This window comes from Agelaius phoeniceus, chromosome 5, assembly GCF_051311805.1.
Source record: "Agelaius phoeniceus isolate bAgePho1 chromosome 5, bAgePho1.hap1, whole genome shotgun sequence".
In the NCBI taxonomy this organism is placed as follows: Eukaryota; Metazoa; Chordata; class Aves; order Passeriformes; family Icteridae; genus Agelaius; species Agelaius phoeniceus.
In genome coordinates, this window is record NC_135269.1 from 19679418 (window position 1) to 19698884 (window position 19467).

At 37.6% G+C, this 19467-nt stretch overlaps 1 protein-coding gene across 2 annotated transcripts in view; it reads left to right on the forward strand.

Moving 5' to 3' along the window:
* TXNRD1 (thioredoxin reductase 1) overlaps positions 1-16947 on the forward strand; it is a 41684-nt gene extending 24737 nt beyond the window's left edge. For both annotated transcript variants that reach the window (XM_077178458.1, XM_054631307.2), the window contains exons 8-15: positions 273-498; positions 2519-2611; positions 4335-4411; positions 6035-6191; positions 8293-8400; positions 9810-9905; positions 11985-12119; positions 15260-16947. In XM_077178458.1, coding sequence (XP_077034573.1) covers positions 273-498; positions 2519-2611; positions 4335-4411; positions 6035-6191; positions 8293-8400; positions 9810-9905; positions 11985-12119; positions 15260-15322 — 955 coding nt within the window. In that variant the 3' untranslated portion in view covers positions 15323-16947. The remainder of the gene's footprint in view (positions 1-272; positions 499-2518; positions 2612-4334; positions 4412-6034; positions 6192-8292; positions 8401-9809; positions 9906-11984; positions 12120-15259) is intronic.
* Positions 16948-19467: the final 2520 nt, after the last annotated feature.

Genomic DNA, 19467 nt, shown 5'->3' on the forward strand with positions numbered 1-19467 from the left:
TTAAAAAAACTTCCACATTTTTGTGGTGATTCAGAATTTTCATACTCCTTTTTTTTTGTATGTGTACTCCTAAATATAACTTTTTCATCTGTCATACACTGATTTTGTATTGCAGATGAACTTCCAAAAAATTAAGCAGGGTGTTTTTTGTGAACAGGAAAAGGAATAAAGTTCTATTCTTACAGAAAAAAAAAATTATATAAATCTAAAGCACACTACATTTTTCTGACTGCCTCTAATTTCCTTTTTCCTTTTTTTTTTTTTTTTTCCAGTGACGACCTTTTCTCTCTGCCTTACTGTCCAGGGAGAACCCTGGTGGTTGGAGCTTCCTATGTTGCCTTGGAGTGTGCAGGATTTCTTGCAGGCCTTGGATTAGATGTCACTGTAATGGTGAGATCCATTCTCTTAAGAGGATTTGACCAGGACATGGCAAACAGAATTGGTGAATATATGAAAGAACATGGAGTCAACTTCATTAGGGAGTTTGTGCCAATCAAGGTAGGCTCAATGTGACTACAATTGATTGGGATGTACCTATCATAATGTTTTAAGATGTAAATTATTTTAGTTAATACACAAGTTGAACTTTCATTACAGTATCTGCTGTGATATAGAATGGATTAATTTTTGTTTTAAACCAACTCCATGAAACTTAATTAATTGAACTAATTAATCCTAATATGAAAATTTTGTGAGATTATGAAGTTCACTGTTTTTATCAGAATTAGTTGGGTTAGTTTATGTTACACAGAAAATGTTACACCTGCTTATCCTGGTTCTTCTTGCAGGCCCATAATTAAGCAGATACATAATTTCCTCTAAGATCAGGGCCCAGTGCATCAAAAACAATTCAGTTTTTCATTGCCAATTTTAAAATTTTCAGCCAGCAAATTCTGTTTATATGCTGAGGATTAGTGGACTATCCAGAAAAGTAAATGGTCTTTAGAAGTATCATCTGTATAATTAACTTGGCAGAGTCCTTAAATACTTGCTAAATTTTTGTTGAATTCAGTAAGAGTACTCATGCAGCTACTTACATATATTTTATAGGCACATGTGTAGGTAAATTCAGGTCGAATTTAAACCAAATTAGAAGTAATGGAAAATTGCCCTATCAAAGACTTCAGAGGGTGCTAACAGTATTTTTTTAATGGTTTTTTCACAATAGTCCTTACTTATTTTGAAATAGCAAATCACATGTTAAGCAATTTCAATTAGGTGTTAAACCAGTGTGCTTTTGAGTTTAACACTTTGGGGTTTAAAATTCAGTGAAGACTGTTCATTTCCATTCTTAGCAGTATCAAGAGCAGCTTTAAAAATGCTCTTGCCAGTTCCTACTGTGGGTCTGAGCATCTCTCACAGAATGAGAGTTGCTGTAAGAAGACAAAAAAATGGATCTTTCCAGGAACTTAGTTTTTATGCAGGTTTTTGTTGCATAAATCCCATGCTGTATGAAAAGTAGGGATGATTATCTAGGTTTTGTTGCAGACATGGCCTTTTGTAAGCCCTAATGGGGAATGAGAAAGAAGGAAACTGTGTTTAAAAGGAGCTAATTTCAACTAAATGGCAAACAGACTCCTCCAGACACATCCTGTGATAAGCAGTCCATTGCCACCATCACAAAATGCACTTCTGTGTATTTTGCCCTGTCCCGTCACTATATGTCTTTGATTTCAATGGGAAAAAAATATTTGGCCCTGTTTCTGATTGAGAATATCCTTCAGCTTAAGTTGTTTGGTACGTTTTTAGCAGGTTTTCTCATCTCTTTCAGACATTGTGTTTGAAGTTATGCATGTTTTGCTTATTAAAACCCTTTGTTGGGACTTCTGAAGGTAGAAGATGAATTATTATAAATAATGTTGCCTTTGAATAGAAGTAGTTTAACACAGTGATCCTTTACGGTTGGTAGGATGGCACAGTTGGCTTTTCTAAATATAAAAAATGGACAGAAATAAAATCTTTATCAGAAACGTTGCTCTTTCTGCCTCTAAATATTGAACATGAAGTAGGAACAAGGGTGTTGTTGAAAAGTACCTTTTCATCTGTAGGATGAACGCTAAAATTGCCCAGAATTACGTTAAGTGTTGCGTACTTACATGTCTGTTGTATGTACTGATGAGGCTTTTCTATGACAGTAGATTCCCATGGGTGGAGGGAATGATGGCAGCACTTAGAGAAAATGTCTGATGGTGTTTCCTTCCTACTTGCTTCCTCTGTCCCCAGAGGAATGAGGGCATATGTCCCCAGGTCATGTGATGGGCTTGGACAAGAACTTAACCATGAGACCACTTTTAAAAACAGAAATGAGAATTTGTTTTGTTGGTCATAAAAATAAATTCAGGGACATAAAAAACCACATTAAAATATACAAGTAGAAATGTAAAGAATCTTTAGAGTAAGTGCCTAATTTTAGATCATGGTTAAAACTCTCTCAATGATATTTGCTGGGAAAACATACATTGGTATATTTTTATTTGAAACTTTTTTTCTACCCCATCCAATCCCCAAATTGTTGTAGGTTGAGCGGGTTGAGGAAGGAACTCCTGGAATACTGAAAGTTACAGCCAAATCCACAACAAGGGATCAAATAATTGAAGCGGAATACAATACTGTGAGTCCTGTCTATATGCATGAAGAATGTGAAATAGCCTTCCATTAAATGTTGATATTTTGTGGGGTGTTTTTATCCACACATTGGATTTTTTCAAATTATTTTAGTCCTTACAATATGCTAATTGCACACACTCAGCAGGTAATTAATCTGGAAATAAAAGTCCCCAAATCAATGGTTATTTTGCCTTGCCAAATCAGTTTGCATGCTTTTGAAACCTGTTTCTTAGCTTAGGGGTGTAGAAGAGCTTGGTCCTGTGGAACCAGTTGCAGGATTTTTTCCCTGTGGGATATTTGTAATAAATTATAAGTAATGATTTATAATAGCTTTCATAGTAATTAGGGCATGTTTTGTAGTTAGCACAAAACAATGGTCAGTGCAGGAGTTAAACAAATGCATGACATGTCATCTCAAGACCTGTTCTTGACACATCTTCACAAACACAGCAAATGCCCTGTGGCAAGTCAGTCAGGAAACTTCATTACACACTTAAGACAGTAAAATTGTAGTGTGCAGGCATGGTATTGTATGTTTGATTGACTGTTTCCATCACACCTCACACCACTCATTTTCATCAGCCTTGATGCTGAAAGGAGAAAAAAAAATTGTGAATAGAGTATTTGCAACCACACAGAATGCATAAAGACAGGCCTTTGCCAGCCTGGGACTTCAGACTGCAAATACTGTGTGCCAGTGGCCTCGTTTACCTGTACAGTGCATCAGTCATCCCCTAAAAAGAACACACAGTGCATCTGGGAGCCAATACTGTGAGAAAGTTTAACAATGACAGCAGAGCTGTTCCATAGGATTGTAATACTGGGGTTTTTCTAGTCCATAATAGTGAAAGCTTATTAGCAAGGAAATCAATTCCATCCTTTTATTAATGAAACTTTTGGTTTCTTGTTGCTACATCATCACCGAAATGCTGTCACTCCTCATAGAAGCTGAGAGCTGTGTGTGCTGCATTTTAAGACCTTCAGCTCTAAAGATGTGGTGTGTTTGATCATCTGTAAGGCTTGAAGGAGATCTTGGGATTCCTTCAGGACAGTTCTTAGTTGTCATATGAAAAGCATTGTTAGTTATCTGGGCAGTTGTCCAAGACTACAAAGCATGTAGCAATTTTCCTTGTGATAGCAGAAGTTGGAACACGATTTGTTAAGTTAGCAGAGTTGATAGGATGGGATTTCAGCCTTGACAAATGTTCAAACAAATAATATTTAAAAAATAATATTCTTTGACAGTGGTTGACTGAGAGCCTATATAAGTAAATCATATTTTCAGTTAAAAAAATACTTTTTTAATCATAATTTTATGATATTTTTATTTGCTTAAGCATCTGAGTTTCTTTCTTAAAGAGCCCTTTCCTAATGGAGCATTTTGAGGTCACTTGCTCTGGTAAGGATTCGGGATAATATCTTGGTTTAAAACTGTAAGGAAATAAAGAATCTGTCCCTAACTGATTGGTTTAGAATATTCTTGGACTATTCCTCAAGGGAAAGCTATTTTCCTGTTTTTAATCTTAGCATTAATACCTGCTATTGTTAGGTCATGGTGGTAACATGGCTTGTCTTAAACTCTATGAATGAACAATGGATAACAAATATAGTCACCTTACTGTGACCAAGCTTTAGATACTAATCTCTAGTATATATAGAAGATAATAGCCAAAGGAAATGCACTTTTGAGTTTTTAAAAATCAGTCATGTGCATTGCTGTTTTGCAGGTGCTGCTGGCAATTGGACGAGATCCATGCACAAGAAAAATTGGTTTGGACAAAGTCGGAGTGAATATCAATGAAAGGTAAGGAAGATGTTTGTGTACCACTCACTGCTGAGTTTGTGTCATGTGCTGTTACAATGGTAGTGGTGCAGAGACACCCAAATCTTTGAGGAAAAATTTGTGTCTTGTTTCTGTACACTTGGATGGGAGACCATGTAGCAGATAGCTGTATTTTCTCCCATGGTACTGCTACATTTGCTTTTTGGTTGCTGAAATGTCAATTTCTAATTCCTAGGAGAAAAAAGTGTCTATTTCATTCTTTCTAGATTTACAGGTCCATCTTAGCTTCTTACAGCCACAGGTTTTCTAGGATCTGTCAGTTGTTCCTTGTACTCTCTTTTTCTCATCTGCTTGCTTTTATCACCTCTTGGAACAAAAATCTGTTAGTTCATACAGGCTTTTAGAGCAGTGAGTTTTGTTCATATTTTAATGTAAAAGCTACTATATGTTATTTTGAAAGATAAGATTCAAGTAGCATTCCTTAAACTCCCAAGTGAAATTCTTGATGTGTTTTAGGTTTTGGAGGGTTTTATTTCTTGCCTTTAAGCAACGCTTGGATACAATCTGTGTCTTCTGTAGAAGAGTATTTGATGTTAAATGTAGTGAGGTTGTTGTACCAGGGAGTGGAGCTATCAGTAACATTTTCAATATTGGTAACTAAAATATCTTGCGGGCATGTAGGTCCTCAGAGATCTGCCCTTTGAAGGGAAAACAAGGGACCATGACCCTGACCAATGCAGAGTATTTATAAATGAATGCAGTAACTGATGTTGTCAAGGGGCACAATGTGATATTTCAAATAAGTGGAAATTTTGGTCCACTCAAAATTGGCAGATCCATGTTGGTTTGTAGAATAGTACACATCTTTCTGATGTCAGGACACCTATTACTAGCTTAATAGAATGAACTATAAAGATATTAGCATAAACTGTATAATTTTTAGTGAGTGCAAAATTGAGGATGTTGGATTTTTAATATGGGAATTGCTACTGGTTTCTCAAGTAACTGTGTTTTTGTGTCTGTCTGATTAGGTTTCCCTGTTACATGTGTTTCCTGTGGTGATTACTGCACTATCTCATTTATTGATGAAGTAGGAAATATTAATAATTAAAAACTTCCATTAGCTCAGTGCACTTACAGCTAAAAAGCTTGATGGCTGTTCCTTAGGTAGGGTGTGTAACACCCTACCTGTCTCTGTGTAGAAGCCTGAAGAATAAGTTTTTATAAACAGCTTCAGCCACCGGACTGAAATTTCAGTAGTGGAAAAATTGTTTTGTCCTACAAAAGGAATGGGAAAATGTCACTTCCTGTCATTCCTGAAAGTTGCCAGTACACAGCTCAGCTGGTGGTAGAAGGTGTTTCAGGAAGAGGTTTATGCTTCACCTCAGTGATTCAGGAGTTGAATTGCAGCTTCTGAAGCTACCTCCTTGTCCAGTGTGTGAATTCCTGTAGTTTTGGTCAAATTTACTGTATTTTATATTCCTGCCCGAGACTGTAAGTTTATGAATACGAATTCTTTCCTTCATACTTCACATACAAGTCTTTCTCTTAATGCTAAGGGGCCTGCAAGGTTATTTACACCTCCAGCCTTCAAAGCAGAAGGCTGTGAAGCAGAATCTTTTTTCTTGTTAATTCCAATTGCAGAACGGGAAAAATTCCTGTCAATGATGAGGAGCAGACAAATGTTCCGTATATCTATGCTGTTGGAGATATCCTGCAGGACAAGCTGGAACTCACACCGGTGGCAATCCAGGCAGGAAGGTTGTTAGTTCGGAGGCTTTATGCTGGGACAACCACTAAGGTAAGGAACTAGTTGCCACAAAACACTGTCACTGCTCTGCTTCTAAGTGCAGAGTGCAAGTCTGCTTGCTTGTGGAAAACCCAGTAGAATTTTAAGGATTAGCTTTGATGATCATTTTAATTTTCCCCCGGCAAAGATATTACTGCAGATGTGTTTGGCTAATTGTGTAGGATGAAATGAATACCTTGTGGATTAAGCAGTAGTCTCTTTTTTTCCTATTAAGAGGGTTTAGTTTTCTCTCAAAGTATAATGATAATGAAATTAACAGAGATCATTTCACTTGTTTTCAATTCTACTCCATTCCTTAAAAGTCATCAATCTTCCCCATCCTGTTAAGTGCTTTAACACCAATTCAAAGGCAGTTTGCTGAACCCACCTACGGTCCCTAAATAGAGTGGAATAGCAGTTTGTGATGTTAATTTTCAGTCTTATTTTAATGATTTTTTTTCATTTCTCATCTGTATGTTTTCAATGTAATATGCAGTCCTAATTGTAGTTGAATGTGGACACAAAGGAAGATTAGATGTACCAGTAACTCAGCACATGTTTATACCTGAGTAGTTGAATTAATGGATTCAGTGTTCATGTTTTGTACTAGTGCAGTTCTGGGTTTCAGCCAGGTTATGGTTGTTCAGATGGGAGTAATGTGGGTACTCATTTACACCTTATGTTTAAACCAGAAGGAAAGGAGAGTGCCTTTAAAGAACTGTTACACTGATATGGGTGCTTGTCTCACCTTCATAACCATATGGCATGACCATAAAGGTTTATCCCTTTCAGAGCCTGCTGTATTCATAGCAAGTTCAGCTATCAGCCAGATTTAGAGCATGATCGAGTTGTTTGTTTTACATCGGCAGATACTGCAGTAACAGAACCCTGAATCAGTGCACAAAATGTCATTGAAATAGCCAGGCAAGGTTTAAGAAACTGTAGCAGAAGCCAAATTTTTTTATTGCTGCAATGCTATGGGGATGTCTTAATTTACATTTTATGCCAGATAAGTCTGTAAAGGTACAAAAATTGCTATATTGCCAAAGGAAGCATTCTTATTCAGTGAATCCAAGAAACGAGTAACTACTTTAAAAAAATGGGAGCATGTCTCATACTGCCTTTGTAACAAATCTGGAGAAGGTGATTGAAATGTCATGAGGTGTTATGGATAGGTGGGGCAAGAACAGTAGTCAGCACCTTAGTTGATCCCCAGTCACAAAGGAAATTAATTAGAGTTGAAATATGTAGAAAATAAAATTGCTAGACATGAAATAGAGCTGACTGGCCTGCTAGTCTGCTATAGCAGAATGACTCATTTGGTGTATATGGGAAGAGCAGTGTATGTTTGTTTATTTTGAGTCTAGTGAAAGCTTTTTACTCTGCCTCCATAACATTGTCATGGACAAAGGGATGAATTGCAGGCTGGGTAAGTGGGCAGTGAGGTGGGTTGAAAACTGGCTGAACAGACAAGCTTAAAGGCTCAGCATTCCAGAGACTAGCTGAAGGCCAGTCACTGGTGGTGTGCCACAGGCTTGGGCTTGGTTCCAGTGCTGTTTACCAGCTAAACTAAGGGATCTGGATGCTGAGAACAAGTGCACGCTCAGAAAGTTTGGAGATGATACAAAACTGGGAGAAGTGACAAGTTTCCACTGTCCCCCCAGATGGTTATACAACATGTCATTGGTTCTTTGGCATCACCTAGGCCACAGCTGATGAAAAATGAGTTTTGAATGGTAGTGGTGCCCTTACAGCATCCCCAACTAAAAATAGTATGCTTCCTAGAAGTGGTTGAACAGGCAACTTTTATGTCCAGTTTGGCCTGTGATCTGGTACATTTGTTAAATAGGGCACTGAATTTCCTTTTCCATTTAATCAATGCCTACTAATGTTTGAGTGGCTTTAAGCTGTCTTTTTTTTTTCTTGCTCTAATTAGCACCTCTGGAATGAACAAACAAAAAACTGTACCTTAATTTAAGACAATTTAAAAAAAAACAAAAGAGCTTTCAGAATTGTGAATAATCAAGCTTTTCTTGCTGTGTTTCAGACTGCTGTATGCTGGTTTTATTACTGATGTTGTGTGGGTTTTCATTTTGTTTTGAATGCCACACAGTGTGACTATGTGAATGTTCCAACTACTGTATTTACTCCTTTGGAGTATGGAGCCTGTGGGTACTCTGAAGAGACTGCAGTGGAGAAATTTGGGGAGGAAAACATTGAGGTAAATGCCTTAATTTCACCTGGGTTTTAGTTTTCCAATTTGTAATTTAAAATAATATTAAGAGTAAATTAAAACAGCATTTTGTGCTCTCATTTAAGGACAGGAGGTGACTAGGTACATTTTTTGTCTTCCTTGGCTGTTCCTAGACATGTTATAAAAATAATCCTCAATTCCAATAGCTCTAATTACAGGTATGTTCTATTTTTGGCAAAGAGGGGCTTAAAGGTGGAATGTTTGGTTTAAAAAATTAGAAAAAGGCTTTCTATGTGTCTGAAAATACTTCAGGATAATTTTAAACTGGGTATATGCTGGAAGCAATACACTGGTTTTAATGACAAAGTGGAGCTTTTGTACCTACAGCATGGCAAATTTCTTACCATAGTGATTTTTACTTTATAAAGTCAAATGTTAGCTCATTTTCCTGTTTCCTTTGACTGTACAAAGAGGTATGTGCTTAATTATACTCATGTGAGTAATCCCTTTTCATTCCCTGGGATTGCTGGTTAGGAGTGAAATTAGACAAATATAAGCACTTAGTGTCTGAGGCTGTTCTTCCAAAATGCTGTACTGACCACATTACAGAAAGCATGAGGGGAGGAAATCTCACAATAAACTGAACATTTATGTCCTGCAAATATCATCTGAGGAGCATTATTTACAGAAATAAGCAGGTAAATGGTAGTGCATGAAGTTGAGAACCTGTCCCCCTCTTAGCTGACTTTTTCTGATTTGAACTGTGGAGGAAAATAAATAAATAAAACTCAAAATGGCAGTGTGAAAAGTATTGTAAACCTGACCACAGGGCAAAGACTTAAATTCTTTTCTCCCTGCAAGTTTGTATATACCCAGGCAAATTTTTGTTATTGGGTGAAATTCTTGGTGTTATATGTGAAACACTGGACACTTTATTCTGGAAAATGCACTTTTGATTTTGAAAGCATTTTATTTTTTAAAATATGCACCCAGAAGCATTTGTGCTCTGGCTAAGTCCTCATTTAATGTATTCTGACCTCTTTATTGTGTGACCTTATTGGCTTTTGTTTTGCAAGCCTCAATAAGATTATTGAGTCAGTTGTGATTTTGTAATTTAATAAGAACATGGTGAACTGTGTAATATTCTGGAAGTGTAATATTCTTATGGCTTCTCATTTTTAAATTATTGGATGTCACTAGTACTTGGTTTATAGAGACTTCTGTCTTTGGTGTTCATTGAGGGAAAAGAGTATCATCATGATTTCAGATGTTCTAAATGCTGTGTACATTATTTAATAATGTAATATTTTAATGTAATAATAATTTAATATTTAATGTAATAGCTCATTATTTAGGATAATTGGGCAGCTTTTGGAAGATCATGTTCTCTGCTTGGAAATTTTACAACTCTTTTTTAACCTGTGTTTTATTTCCAGGTGTACCATAGTCATTTCTGGCCACTGGAGTGGGCTGTGCCATCCAGAGACAACAACAAATGCTATGCAAAGATAATTTGCAATACTCAAGATAACGTAAGTTATCCTTAATGGAAGTTATTTCCTTCCTGGGAAAAAAATATCTAAATGTTTATCATAAAACTGTTGATGACACAAGGGCTATAAATAGGTTGTTTTTAACAAATGAAAATTAATTTAAATTTGCCTACCTTTTGAAGTGTAATAAATATTTCTAGTGATGCATATTTCTGTGTATACAAAACCAACTCCCAATAAAATACAAAATTCTGCCATTGTTATTTGTATATGATACTTCTTCCATATATGTAAAATAAGAAGTAAAGATCTTTAAGACTGTTGATTAACTTTGAGAAGTGAGCAAATCAATGCATGTAAAAAGGGTTAGGAATTTTATTGGTTTATTCTTTCTGCCCCAGACTTGGACATTCTCTTCTGAGAGACTCTTCTCTCTGAAACTGAGGTCTCTCAGAAACTATCACAACTTGTAACCACTCCAAATTCACATGTGTTCATAAAATTCTTGAGCTTGTTCTAACAGGATAATATATCTTCCATGCACAAATCCCATTTAGGATGATAATACCAGGATTATCCTCGGACTAGGATCAAATTTCCTGGCCGTGGAAATGTACAGTACCCGCTGAAGCAAAAGCAAAACTAGTAATTGGTTAGAAGAATTGGTGTGGCCATCTCAGAATGATCATCATCTGTTCAATAAAATGTAGTTGATTTTATTAATATAAATTATTATTAAGAGTAATATTCTATTAAAATATATTCCTGTTAATATGGTGGCATATCTGTCCTATGAGAAAAAACAAAACTTACTTACCCTATATTCATCTTTCTAGATACAGATTTTTCTTCCTGCAGTCTTTCTAAGCATCTTGTCAACATTTTGTAAAATTTGCAAACCAGTCCATTTCCTCTTTCTGGAGGAGTTTGCAGTAGTGTGGAAGGTATTTTAGAGCCTTTAGCTATGCTCTAATCCAGAGTCACTTAAGAAAATGCAAAGATTTAATGGTGGTTTAAAGTGTTTCATTAATTTATTTTCACTTCTTGTCTTGAAAAGTTGAAACGTGTTTAAACATCTAGGTGTAGTGTTGAAAGTTACCCTGGAAAAAAATAATAGTTCAGTGACTATTTAAAACTCTCATTGCCTTGGTTTCATTGCTATGGTTTTATTTTGACATATGTCAATATTTCTAAAGGAAAATTAAGATAATTCCATTTTACTTATTACCCAATTACAGCTTTTCTTATTTAAATAAACCCTGTGGTAAATCTCAATCCTCAGATTTACTGAAAGAATAATAATCTTTCAGTAGTATTCACTATACCCAATATATGTGATATTTAGCAGGAAGAGCAGATAACTTTTGATACTCAACTGAGCTATATCTATGCTCACCAAAAACTGATGAATTCCCTGAAGGCCACTAAAGCTCACAGCAAGTGATGTGCTAAATTTTCATGTTTCTCTCATTAAGAAATGCAGGTCAAGTCAGTACAGCTTGTTCTGCTGGATGTTTTCTGAGGATGTATGTGCAGTGTGATGTGTTCTGAAATTGAACAGGAGTATAGAGAGGAAGAGTGTGAATGGTACCTTCCTTGTAACTGGATGGGTTTTTTTGCCAGCCTCTAAGTGTATTATCTCCCACTGAAAGCCAACACTGCCACAAGAGTCATTGACAGTTAAGTTAGAATAGACTTCTTGCCATGTCTGGTTGGCCACAACTTCAGCTTGTGGTCCTTTTCTGTGAGCAACTATCAAACTGAAAATTCTTCAACAGATACAGACCCTGTAGCCACCTACCACAGGCCCTCATACTGGAAACCTTAATGCAGGGTGCTCACCTTTAGTTAGGCAAATGTTTTGTTGGCATGAATGGAATAACTCACCTGAATAAAATCTCCTGAGCTCCTAGTTGAATCTTTGGAGAGAGAGAACTAAATTACACGGCTGCACATCTGTTGGTGCTAATTATAATTCACATTTTAGTGGTCACATTAATTTGTGATACGTTTTGTGAGCTGATTAAATTATATACTCTGAATAAGAAAGCTTTACACATTGTCTAAAGAGAACTGAATTCATGATTGTGCTTGTATTTGATTGTCTTTGGCATTTAGGAGAGAGTCATTGGCTTCCATGTCCTTGGTCCAAATGCTGGAGAGATCACCCAAGGGTTTGCAGCTGCTATTAAATGTGGGTTGACAAAAGAACAGCTGGACAGCACCGTAGGAATTCATCCTGTCTGTGCCGAGGTTTGTATACAAAGTCACCTCAAAGCCCAGCTTTCATGGCATTCTGGGGTAAGGTGTTAGAAATCTGAATAACAGACCTCTATTAAAGAGGTCCAAATTTGCAGGAAGGTGGGGGGAGGAAAGGAGATGAAATTATCTGGTTTTATATTTAGAATTCTAACACTTAGGCTTAGTCTGGGATTTTTTTAATTGTTTTTTAAAAATTGTGTTCATTTGTGAAAAGTTTATGCCTTCCCTTAATCCAGTTCTCTCTCTACTGGGAAGTATAGAATTTTTATCCTACTCAGGATTATGAAGGCTTCAAATATTATTTCTACTAAAGCTAGATTAGTTCACCCAAAATAGGCTTACAAACTAGAGCTGGGAAAGGGGACCGGTTACATGACAATTTTTCTATTAAACTCTCTCCTCTTACAGAGCTCTTCTTTATCCTGTAGACTTTCAATTCATGAAGCCACACAAATATTTCTACTTTTTATCTTGCTGTTCCTCTTTAATGAAGAGCTCAATTTTCTCTAGCAGGTGTGGAACAGCTCCTCCCAAACGTAAATCAGAGATTGATTTTAGTAGCATTAGGACCAGTTTATATTAGCTGAGAATCCCTGAAAGCTTTTTTATGACCTGTGTAAGTCTTCGTACAGAGTCTCTGGTTGTGTTAGAAGTAAAGCAGTGCAAGGGAGCACCAGAATGCTCCTCTGCAGAAGTGACATCCACCTCTCTTCTTTCCTACTTTCTAGGTAGTTTAGTAAAAGCAACGCAATAAGGACTCCATTAATGGACTGCTAGCAATCTAAATCCTCTACAAAGCACCCACAATATATTCTGTTCCTTGTAGTACCATTTAATGGTATTCTTGGAGGCCCTTGAAGAGGGCTAGCAGGTCCTTGTCTTCCCAGGGGGCCTGTGGAGGGGGATCTCTGAGGGCAGCATTCAAACCTGTGAACTCAAGTGGGGTATTAGCATATGCAGTGTCAAGAGAGGATGAGAGTCATAATTTATTCTGGACATCTGAGCTGCTAAAACTGAAACTGAATAGAATGATGATTAGACATAATTCAGGGAGGTAATTTCAGATAATCAGATTTGTTTGAGTGGGGGAGGAAGAAATTGGCTCAGGAGAAATATGCTATTTAAAAGCTCCAGGAAACACCGATCATTTTTAGTGACAGTCTTCAAAAGGGTTTTTTATGCTTTTACTTAATTTAATCTCTTGAGCAGTAAATAAAAATCAAAGTGCAAGATGGCACTCTTTGATTAGAAAAATGCTTGAAAACTGGGATTTGTGAGAAATGAGCATTTTGGATGAATAGCATGATGGATAATATCACTATTATCTTTGTTACATCCCTGTAAAAGTTAAAGAAAATGAAGTCTATTTGAACAGGAAGGGCCAGTGTTACAGGGTCAAGTGCTGACATCTTCACTGGCACTAGTACTAATTAATTGCTAAGTCTCTTGTGAAACATGGTTTTATTGAAGAAAACCTTAAGACTGAGGGTCCCATTTTCACAGTCTATGAATTAGAGCCAGATTTTCCTTCTCTTCTTGAAGCAGCATTTTATTCTGCAGAAAACAGGAGCTCAGAATGGAATTTCTTGCAAGGTTGAGTGCAAATAACTGCAAGCACAGAACTGGTAGGACCTCAGCCCTACAGAGAATTACATCTCAGCCTCAACTGCACTGTGCTACCTGAAATTCAGGGGGGTACTATTGATCATCTGTGATGAAGAGAAATTGTGTCCTGAAAGCTGGGGTAATTCTTCCAGGTAGCTAATGATGGCTTTCCAGCCATTGGATCTAAGGTTTTGTCTTCCCTTAAGTAAAAAACAAATTCTATCTAAAATACTTTTTTCCAACAATTATCAAATTACTCCAGCTGGCTTACTAGGGAGCAGTGTTGTCCCCTCCCGCACCTGGAGCTTGCAGTCTGGCCAGGAGGAAAGCAGATAAATTTTGTGCTTTTTAATCTTGGTCTTTTGAAGTGAAATAACAATAAATGAAGACTCCCATATGTTGTCAGGCTGTGGATCAGAAACGAAGTCTACAAACCCCTCTCTCAAAACATGCACTATATTTTAGATAAGTCACTGTTCTTATGCCATATATATTAGACATGCATTTGTCTTCCTGATTTGTGGATAATGCTTTATGTGCTTATAGAAAGTGGAAGAGGTTTATCATTTATTGGTGTTGTCCTCTGAAGAGCTGCTAGCAATCTTAATGCAGCAAAACTTCTACTTAAAGAAATATAAGTCTTTCTGATCCCCATTATCTTTAGATACTTCAGTGTTATTTGCATAGCTGAAACGTGTATGTACTATATTCTGTGCTAACTTTATTCTTCCTGAGGATGGCTCTGATGATAACTAATTATTGCAACATTTAGATAGCAGTGGTTTTGATTTCCGTTTTTCCTTTCTACATTGTATGTATGCAAAATGATGCAATTATTTGCATAGTAAAGTACCAGTATTAAGAAGATGTTTGTAGAATTTTCCTTCCCAAATTTTACAATAATTATTTAGGAATAATATATATAAATAAATAAATAAATATATATATATATTTATATATTCTTTAATGTGACTTGAAAGCAGTAAAGACTGGAATTTTTCAAACTAGTTTTACTCAGTGTTCCCATAGCAGTTGTCAAGAGGACACAGATACCAGACATAATGTCTTTATCAGCAATCACTTCCATGTTTCTATAATGGCTAGAAAGGCACAAAGGCAAAATTGTCTCCAAATGCCCAGGCCTTGAGTTAACTTCACTTTCCCCAACAAAGAAGTTTTCTTTGAGCCATAAAGACACTTATTCATTAGGTGTACTGGAGTCTATTATTGCTGAGCTTGTTCCCACTGTAAAAACTTAGGAGCATTAAGATCAGAGGCAGTATAAAGCCATGTGACTTCCTTAATTCTTTCTTTTCCACTGTAAAAGGAAGAACGTAAGTTAAATGAAGAGAACAGAAGTAATTTGTGTGTGCTGTTTAATTACAAGGATTTTAAAAGTAGGAATTTCATTATTTTCTTACTTTAAAAAGTGGCTCCGATTTTGAGCATCATGCCCAATTTAATCTTCCAGGAAAAAAAAAGTAAATTTAGCCATGCCGAGAATCTTCTTTCTTCTTTGTCTCAAGGTATTCACCACCCTGTCTGTGACTAAGCGTTCTGGTGAAAACACCGCTGTGAGTGGATGCTGAGGTTAAATTTCCCCATCATTGCTATTGCCAGAGACTGACTTTCATCACAGTGTCTGACTCCTGCAATTCAGAAGATTTTGGGAGAAGTTGCCCTTGGACACCTGCAGAAATGTGTAGAGCTTAACCTGGACATTCCATCATCCTAATGAGAAGAGCTCTGTGGGAGTTGGTCACTTGTGATGCCTGGCTGGCAATTAGCAACGCAATGGGAATCTGGACTGTTGAGTTGCTGATTAGCAGGGCATTTAATAAATGCCTTCATGAAGTCATAGCCTGAAGCCTGCATTGTCTGGTGGGCAGTGATGGAAGAACTGCTAGCACAGCTGGAAAACAACTGTTTTGGTTTGGCTTTATTCCTCTCTAGTTTCTTTCATGAACATTCCTTTCTAGTTCTTTCCAGAACCAAGAACTTCCTACCTCAGAAAAATTCCTCCCAAGTTCAGGTAGTTTTATCAGATAAAATAGCTCCTGTGTTCTGGATCATGACACACAAATGCAAGGTCTCCTCATGAGCATACCTTTTACCAGCTCACATGCCTATAGAGGGCAAATTCTACTTGTTTGATCATGAGGAAGAAAATAGCCTTGGAAAAAAGTTTAGTACCACCTAAAATAACATATTTCTTGCCTTCCAAACTGACTATGTTGTGACTTTTTATTTAGAGAGCCTTATTTGTGAAAACATTCTTCTTAGTGAGAAAGGAAAATAATTTATGAAGGCCTTTTGATACAGAAAGTTGTTGTGTTTCTTCCCTGAAATCATGCATATAATGCAGATGTGATGATCTTAGCTCTTTCTGAAGCTTATGTGATTATAATGAATCTGATTTGGAGCTGACAGAATTCCAATGTTGAATGAATTGTCCTTCTAAGAACTCTGTGCAACTTCATTAAATTTGAGTAAATTTCTTTCTTTCCAGGTGAGCTGTCATAAGCTGCACTGTTTCAGGTCTCAACTGACCACTTTGAACACAAAAGTATTGAGATTTCCTGGAGATTAGTGAACCCTTAGGATAAAAAAAATTACGCAACCAAACAACACCCCCTCCCCAAAACAACTATCCAAACAAACCTTCCAGCCAAACTCCAAAAACCAGTAGAGAAAAATCTGTTGTGTGTAAATAGGGTCTAAAAGTTCTATTTAGTTTGATGTGTGCTATGTTTTATATTTAATTAAGAAAACAATACTTTTAAAACAGAGGTTTCAATGAAAATACCAGGTTCTTGAATATCCCTCCTGTGTTGGATAAGCTGCATATTTACTTGTCAAGAAATGGCAAAAGTGGTTCTTTGTAATGGAGATGAATATGTTTTTTTGATCTGTTTTTCTATTTCCCTCTCTTTTAGCAGAAAGATTTCGATTACTTTTATTAAATGGTTCTTGGGAGTTCAGTAGTGCAGTGTGAACAGGAGGTGAATTCCCCAGCCCTGTGGGCAGAACGCCTCATGCCTAAATTCCTACCTGATAACAAATTCTTGTATTTCTACTGAGATTTCTAAAATAGTGTTGTTACTTATTTTTATAAACCCATACGTAACTGAAGAATTTTTAAACGTGTTTTGTATGGTATTTGGAAGGGTCTGTGATGGTATTTTTCTAGCCAGTTTAATAAATAAATCCATTTGCACAATCAGATGCTCCTTGTGATGTCTCTTCCAAGCAGACACCAGGTGACAGCAAGGCGACTGTTTTTTCAAGGGCCAGAAGAGGGCACCGTGATAAACCCAGATTGATTTGCCTTTGTCTTTTGCACTTTGAGGGTAGATATTTCTCTTAAAAAAAGGGTTTGAGGCTGTTTCATGAATATTTGTTTTGCATGTTAAATATTTCAGAAGGACATACTTAAAAATAAAAGATAATTAGGAAACAAATCTTACACTATTTGCACCAGCTGCCATCCATGTAACTTCTGAAAACCCAGGAGTGCCGGTTCCTGAGCTGCTGGGCAGTGTAGCTGCTCATATTTAAGCACAGCACATGGATATCAGCATTTTCAGGCAGGTGTCTAAGAGAGGTTCTGGAGATCAGGATCCTTTATTTCCTGGAGGGAATAAAGATATGTATGAACTTGGCTTTGCAAGGCTAGACCTACACATATCTATTCTTGGGTCGTGTAATCATTTATGATGCATGTTTCTACACTATTTGCTTACAGTTCAGTAGGTGTTGGGCTTAATTACTTCTATTTTTACTTTAAAATTGTAAGACTTTTTTTGGTAGAGTTTTTTTCCATTAATCCTCCATAAGGAAGACATTTTCAGGTGTGTATTTATGTCATCTGTGCACGATGATACAGGTATATAATATATTATCACATAAGGATTTATTAAACGCCAAAGCTAAGCATTCAGTGTTTTTTATCAAATTAAGCATACTTGGGGTAATGCATGCTTTGGAAGCACATACTAGAAAATTTACTAAGATAATCAGTATTTATGTTCTGCTTGTATTGATTTGTAAGTAACATTTTTGGATGCTCTTACATGAGGGTTAAAATCATCCTCAGATGCTACAGATACATATGTTGACAGGAAATTTCACAGATTTGAATAGGGAATTTAATAGAGTTTCACTGACAGCTCCCAGAATTTTTTCTTTTTTACCCCTCTCCCCTTGATGTGAGTCGTCTGAGCAATCCTAACTTTACTGTAAGTTTTGTATTCCAACTTGCATCCCACTTTCCCTCCTTTGAGCCCTGCTGCCTGTCCAGAACCCTAGTGCAGAAGGCTCCCTTCCCAGCTGTGGAGCTGTAGGCTGGGCAGGACCCGTGCCAGACGGTGGATTTTCTGGACATGCCGTGAATGCTGGAGATTTCATGACAGGGTCTTGCTGTGCCGTGTAGGATGACCTTGCACTCATAAAGCCTGTTACTGATCCTGTCTCTGGCTGTGCCAGAAGAAACCAGATGACTGAGTCTTTTACACAAGACTTAATAGACACCTTTCAGGTCAAAATAGGGTATAAATATTTGTGGAAACTGTCAGCCCTGCCGAGAGTGACTGTTGCCGTTCATTTGGGGGGAGGCTCCCCAGGGAGTCCCCGGGAGGCCACCTAAGCTGTAAATTCCCTGATAGCAGCAGGCAGGCAAGGAGACTCCATGAAGCTTCTGAGGGTGCTAATTAGGTGAGGGTATATGGGGAGTCCCACCCCTGGGAGCAGCATGGTTTCTGAGGGAGAAGGGGGAAAGGGGGAGAGAGGGAGAGCCTAGGGGAAAAAAGGGGCCAAGAGAGAGCAGTGGGCTAAGAGGGCTCCCTCGCACAGCTTAACAGGGAGATTCAAAGTGGGTGCGGAATAAGACTTGGGCCAATGGGATTACAGATCAGGGGAGGATCACAGGCTTTGAACAAACTGTACATTTTTGAGGGGTGAGACAGAGCATACCATTTAACTAAAATGTAAATCACAAGTGATGTTTCAGAAGCCCTTTCTCTTTGATGATCGGCTTTTCTGATTGCTCAGTTGTCCTCAGTGTGGGATGATGTGAGACTGTTCTTGTCAAGGCCTGCTTGGCCTCCAGAGAGAAATTAAACCTGAAAAGTACAAAGAAAAAACGTAGAAAGAAGGCACCAGGGGATGGATCTGCCACACCACTGGCCTCCCTTCTTCATGCACAAAATGGCAAAATGCTCCTGAAATATTTTCATCCTGTAGGCAACCATTTGTGCCTCCGGGGTTTTGGTTTGGGTGCGGCTGGTGGGGGGGTGGGAGTAGAGCAAGGGCTTTGACATCCATCAGGAAGGGTTGCCAGTGTGGAAAGGCAAAGGCACAGTGCAAGTCACATGCTGTGATGGGTATCAGAGGGCTTGGTGGTAGGGGGGGGATTGGTAGGGCTGAGAGCGCTCCCAAGATTCCATGGAGCTTGGGAAACGCAGGAGGGCCTCTGCAGTGAGGGGCTGTCCTTCAGCTGGGCCCATCCTACAGGGTCCTGTGGGAGCTTGCAGATCTAAATGTTTGCTTTCCTTTTATTTGCCAAATGCTCCTGACAAATCCTATTGTGCAGAATTTGACTTTACACATATGATTTCTTTTTCATTCAATTGTTCTTTTTATGTCTCTTTTCTAGAAGCTAGAAATCTTCCTAGTTACAGACTTGTCTGAGGGAGTTCTCCCAGTGCACTTCTGCATCTTAACATCATGAAATAAG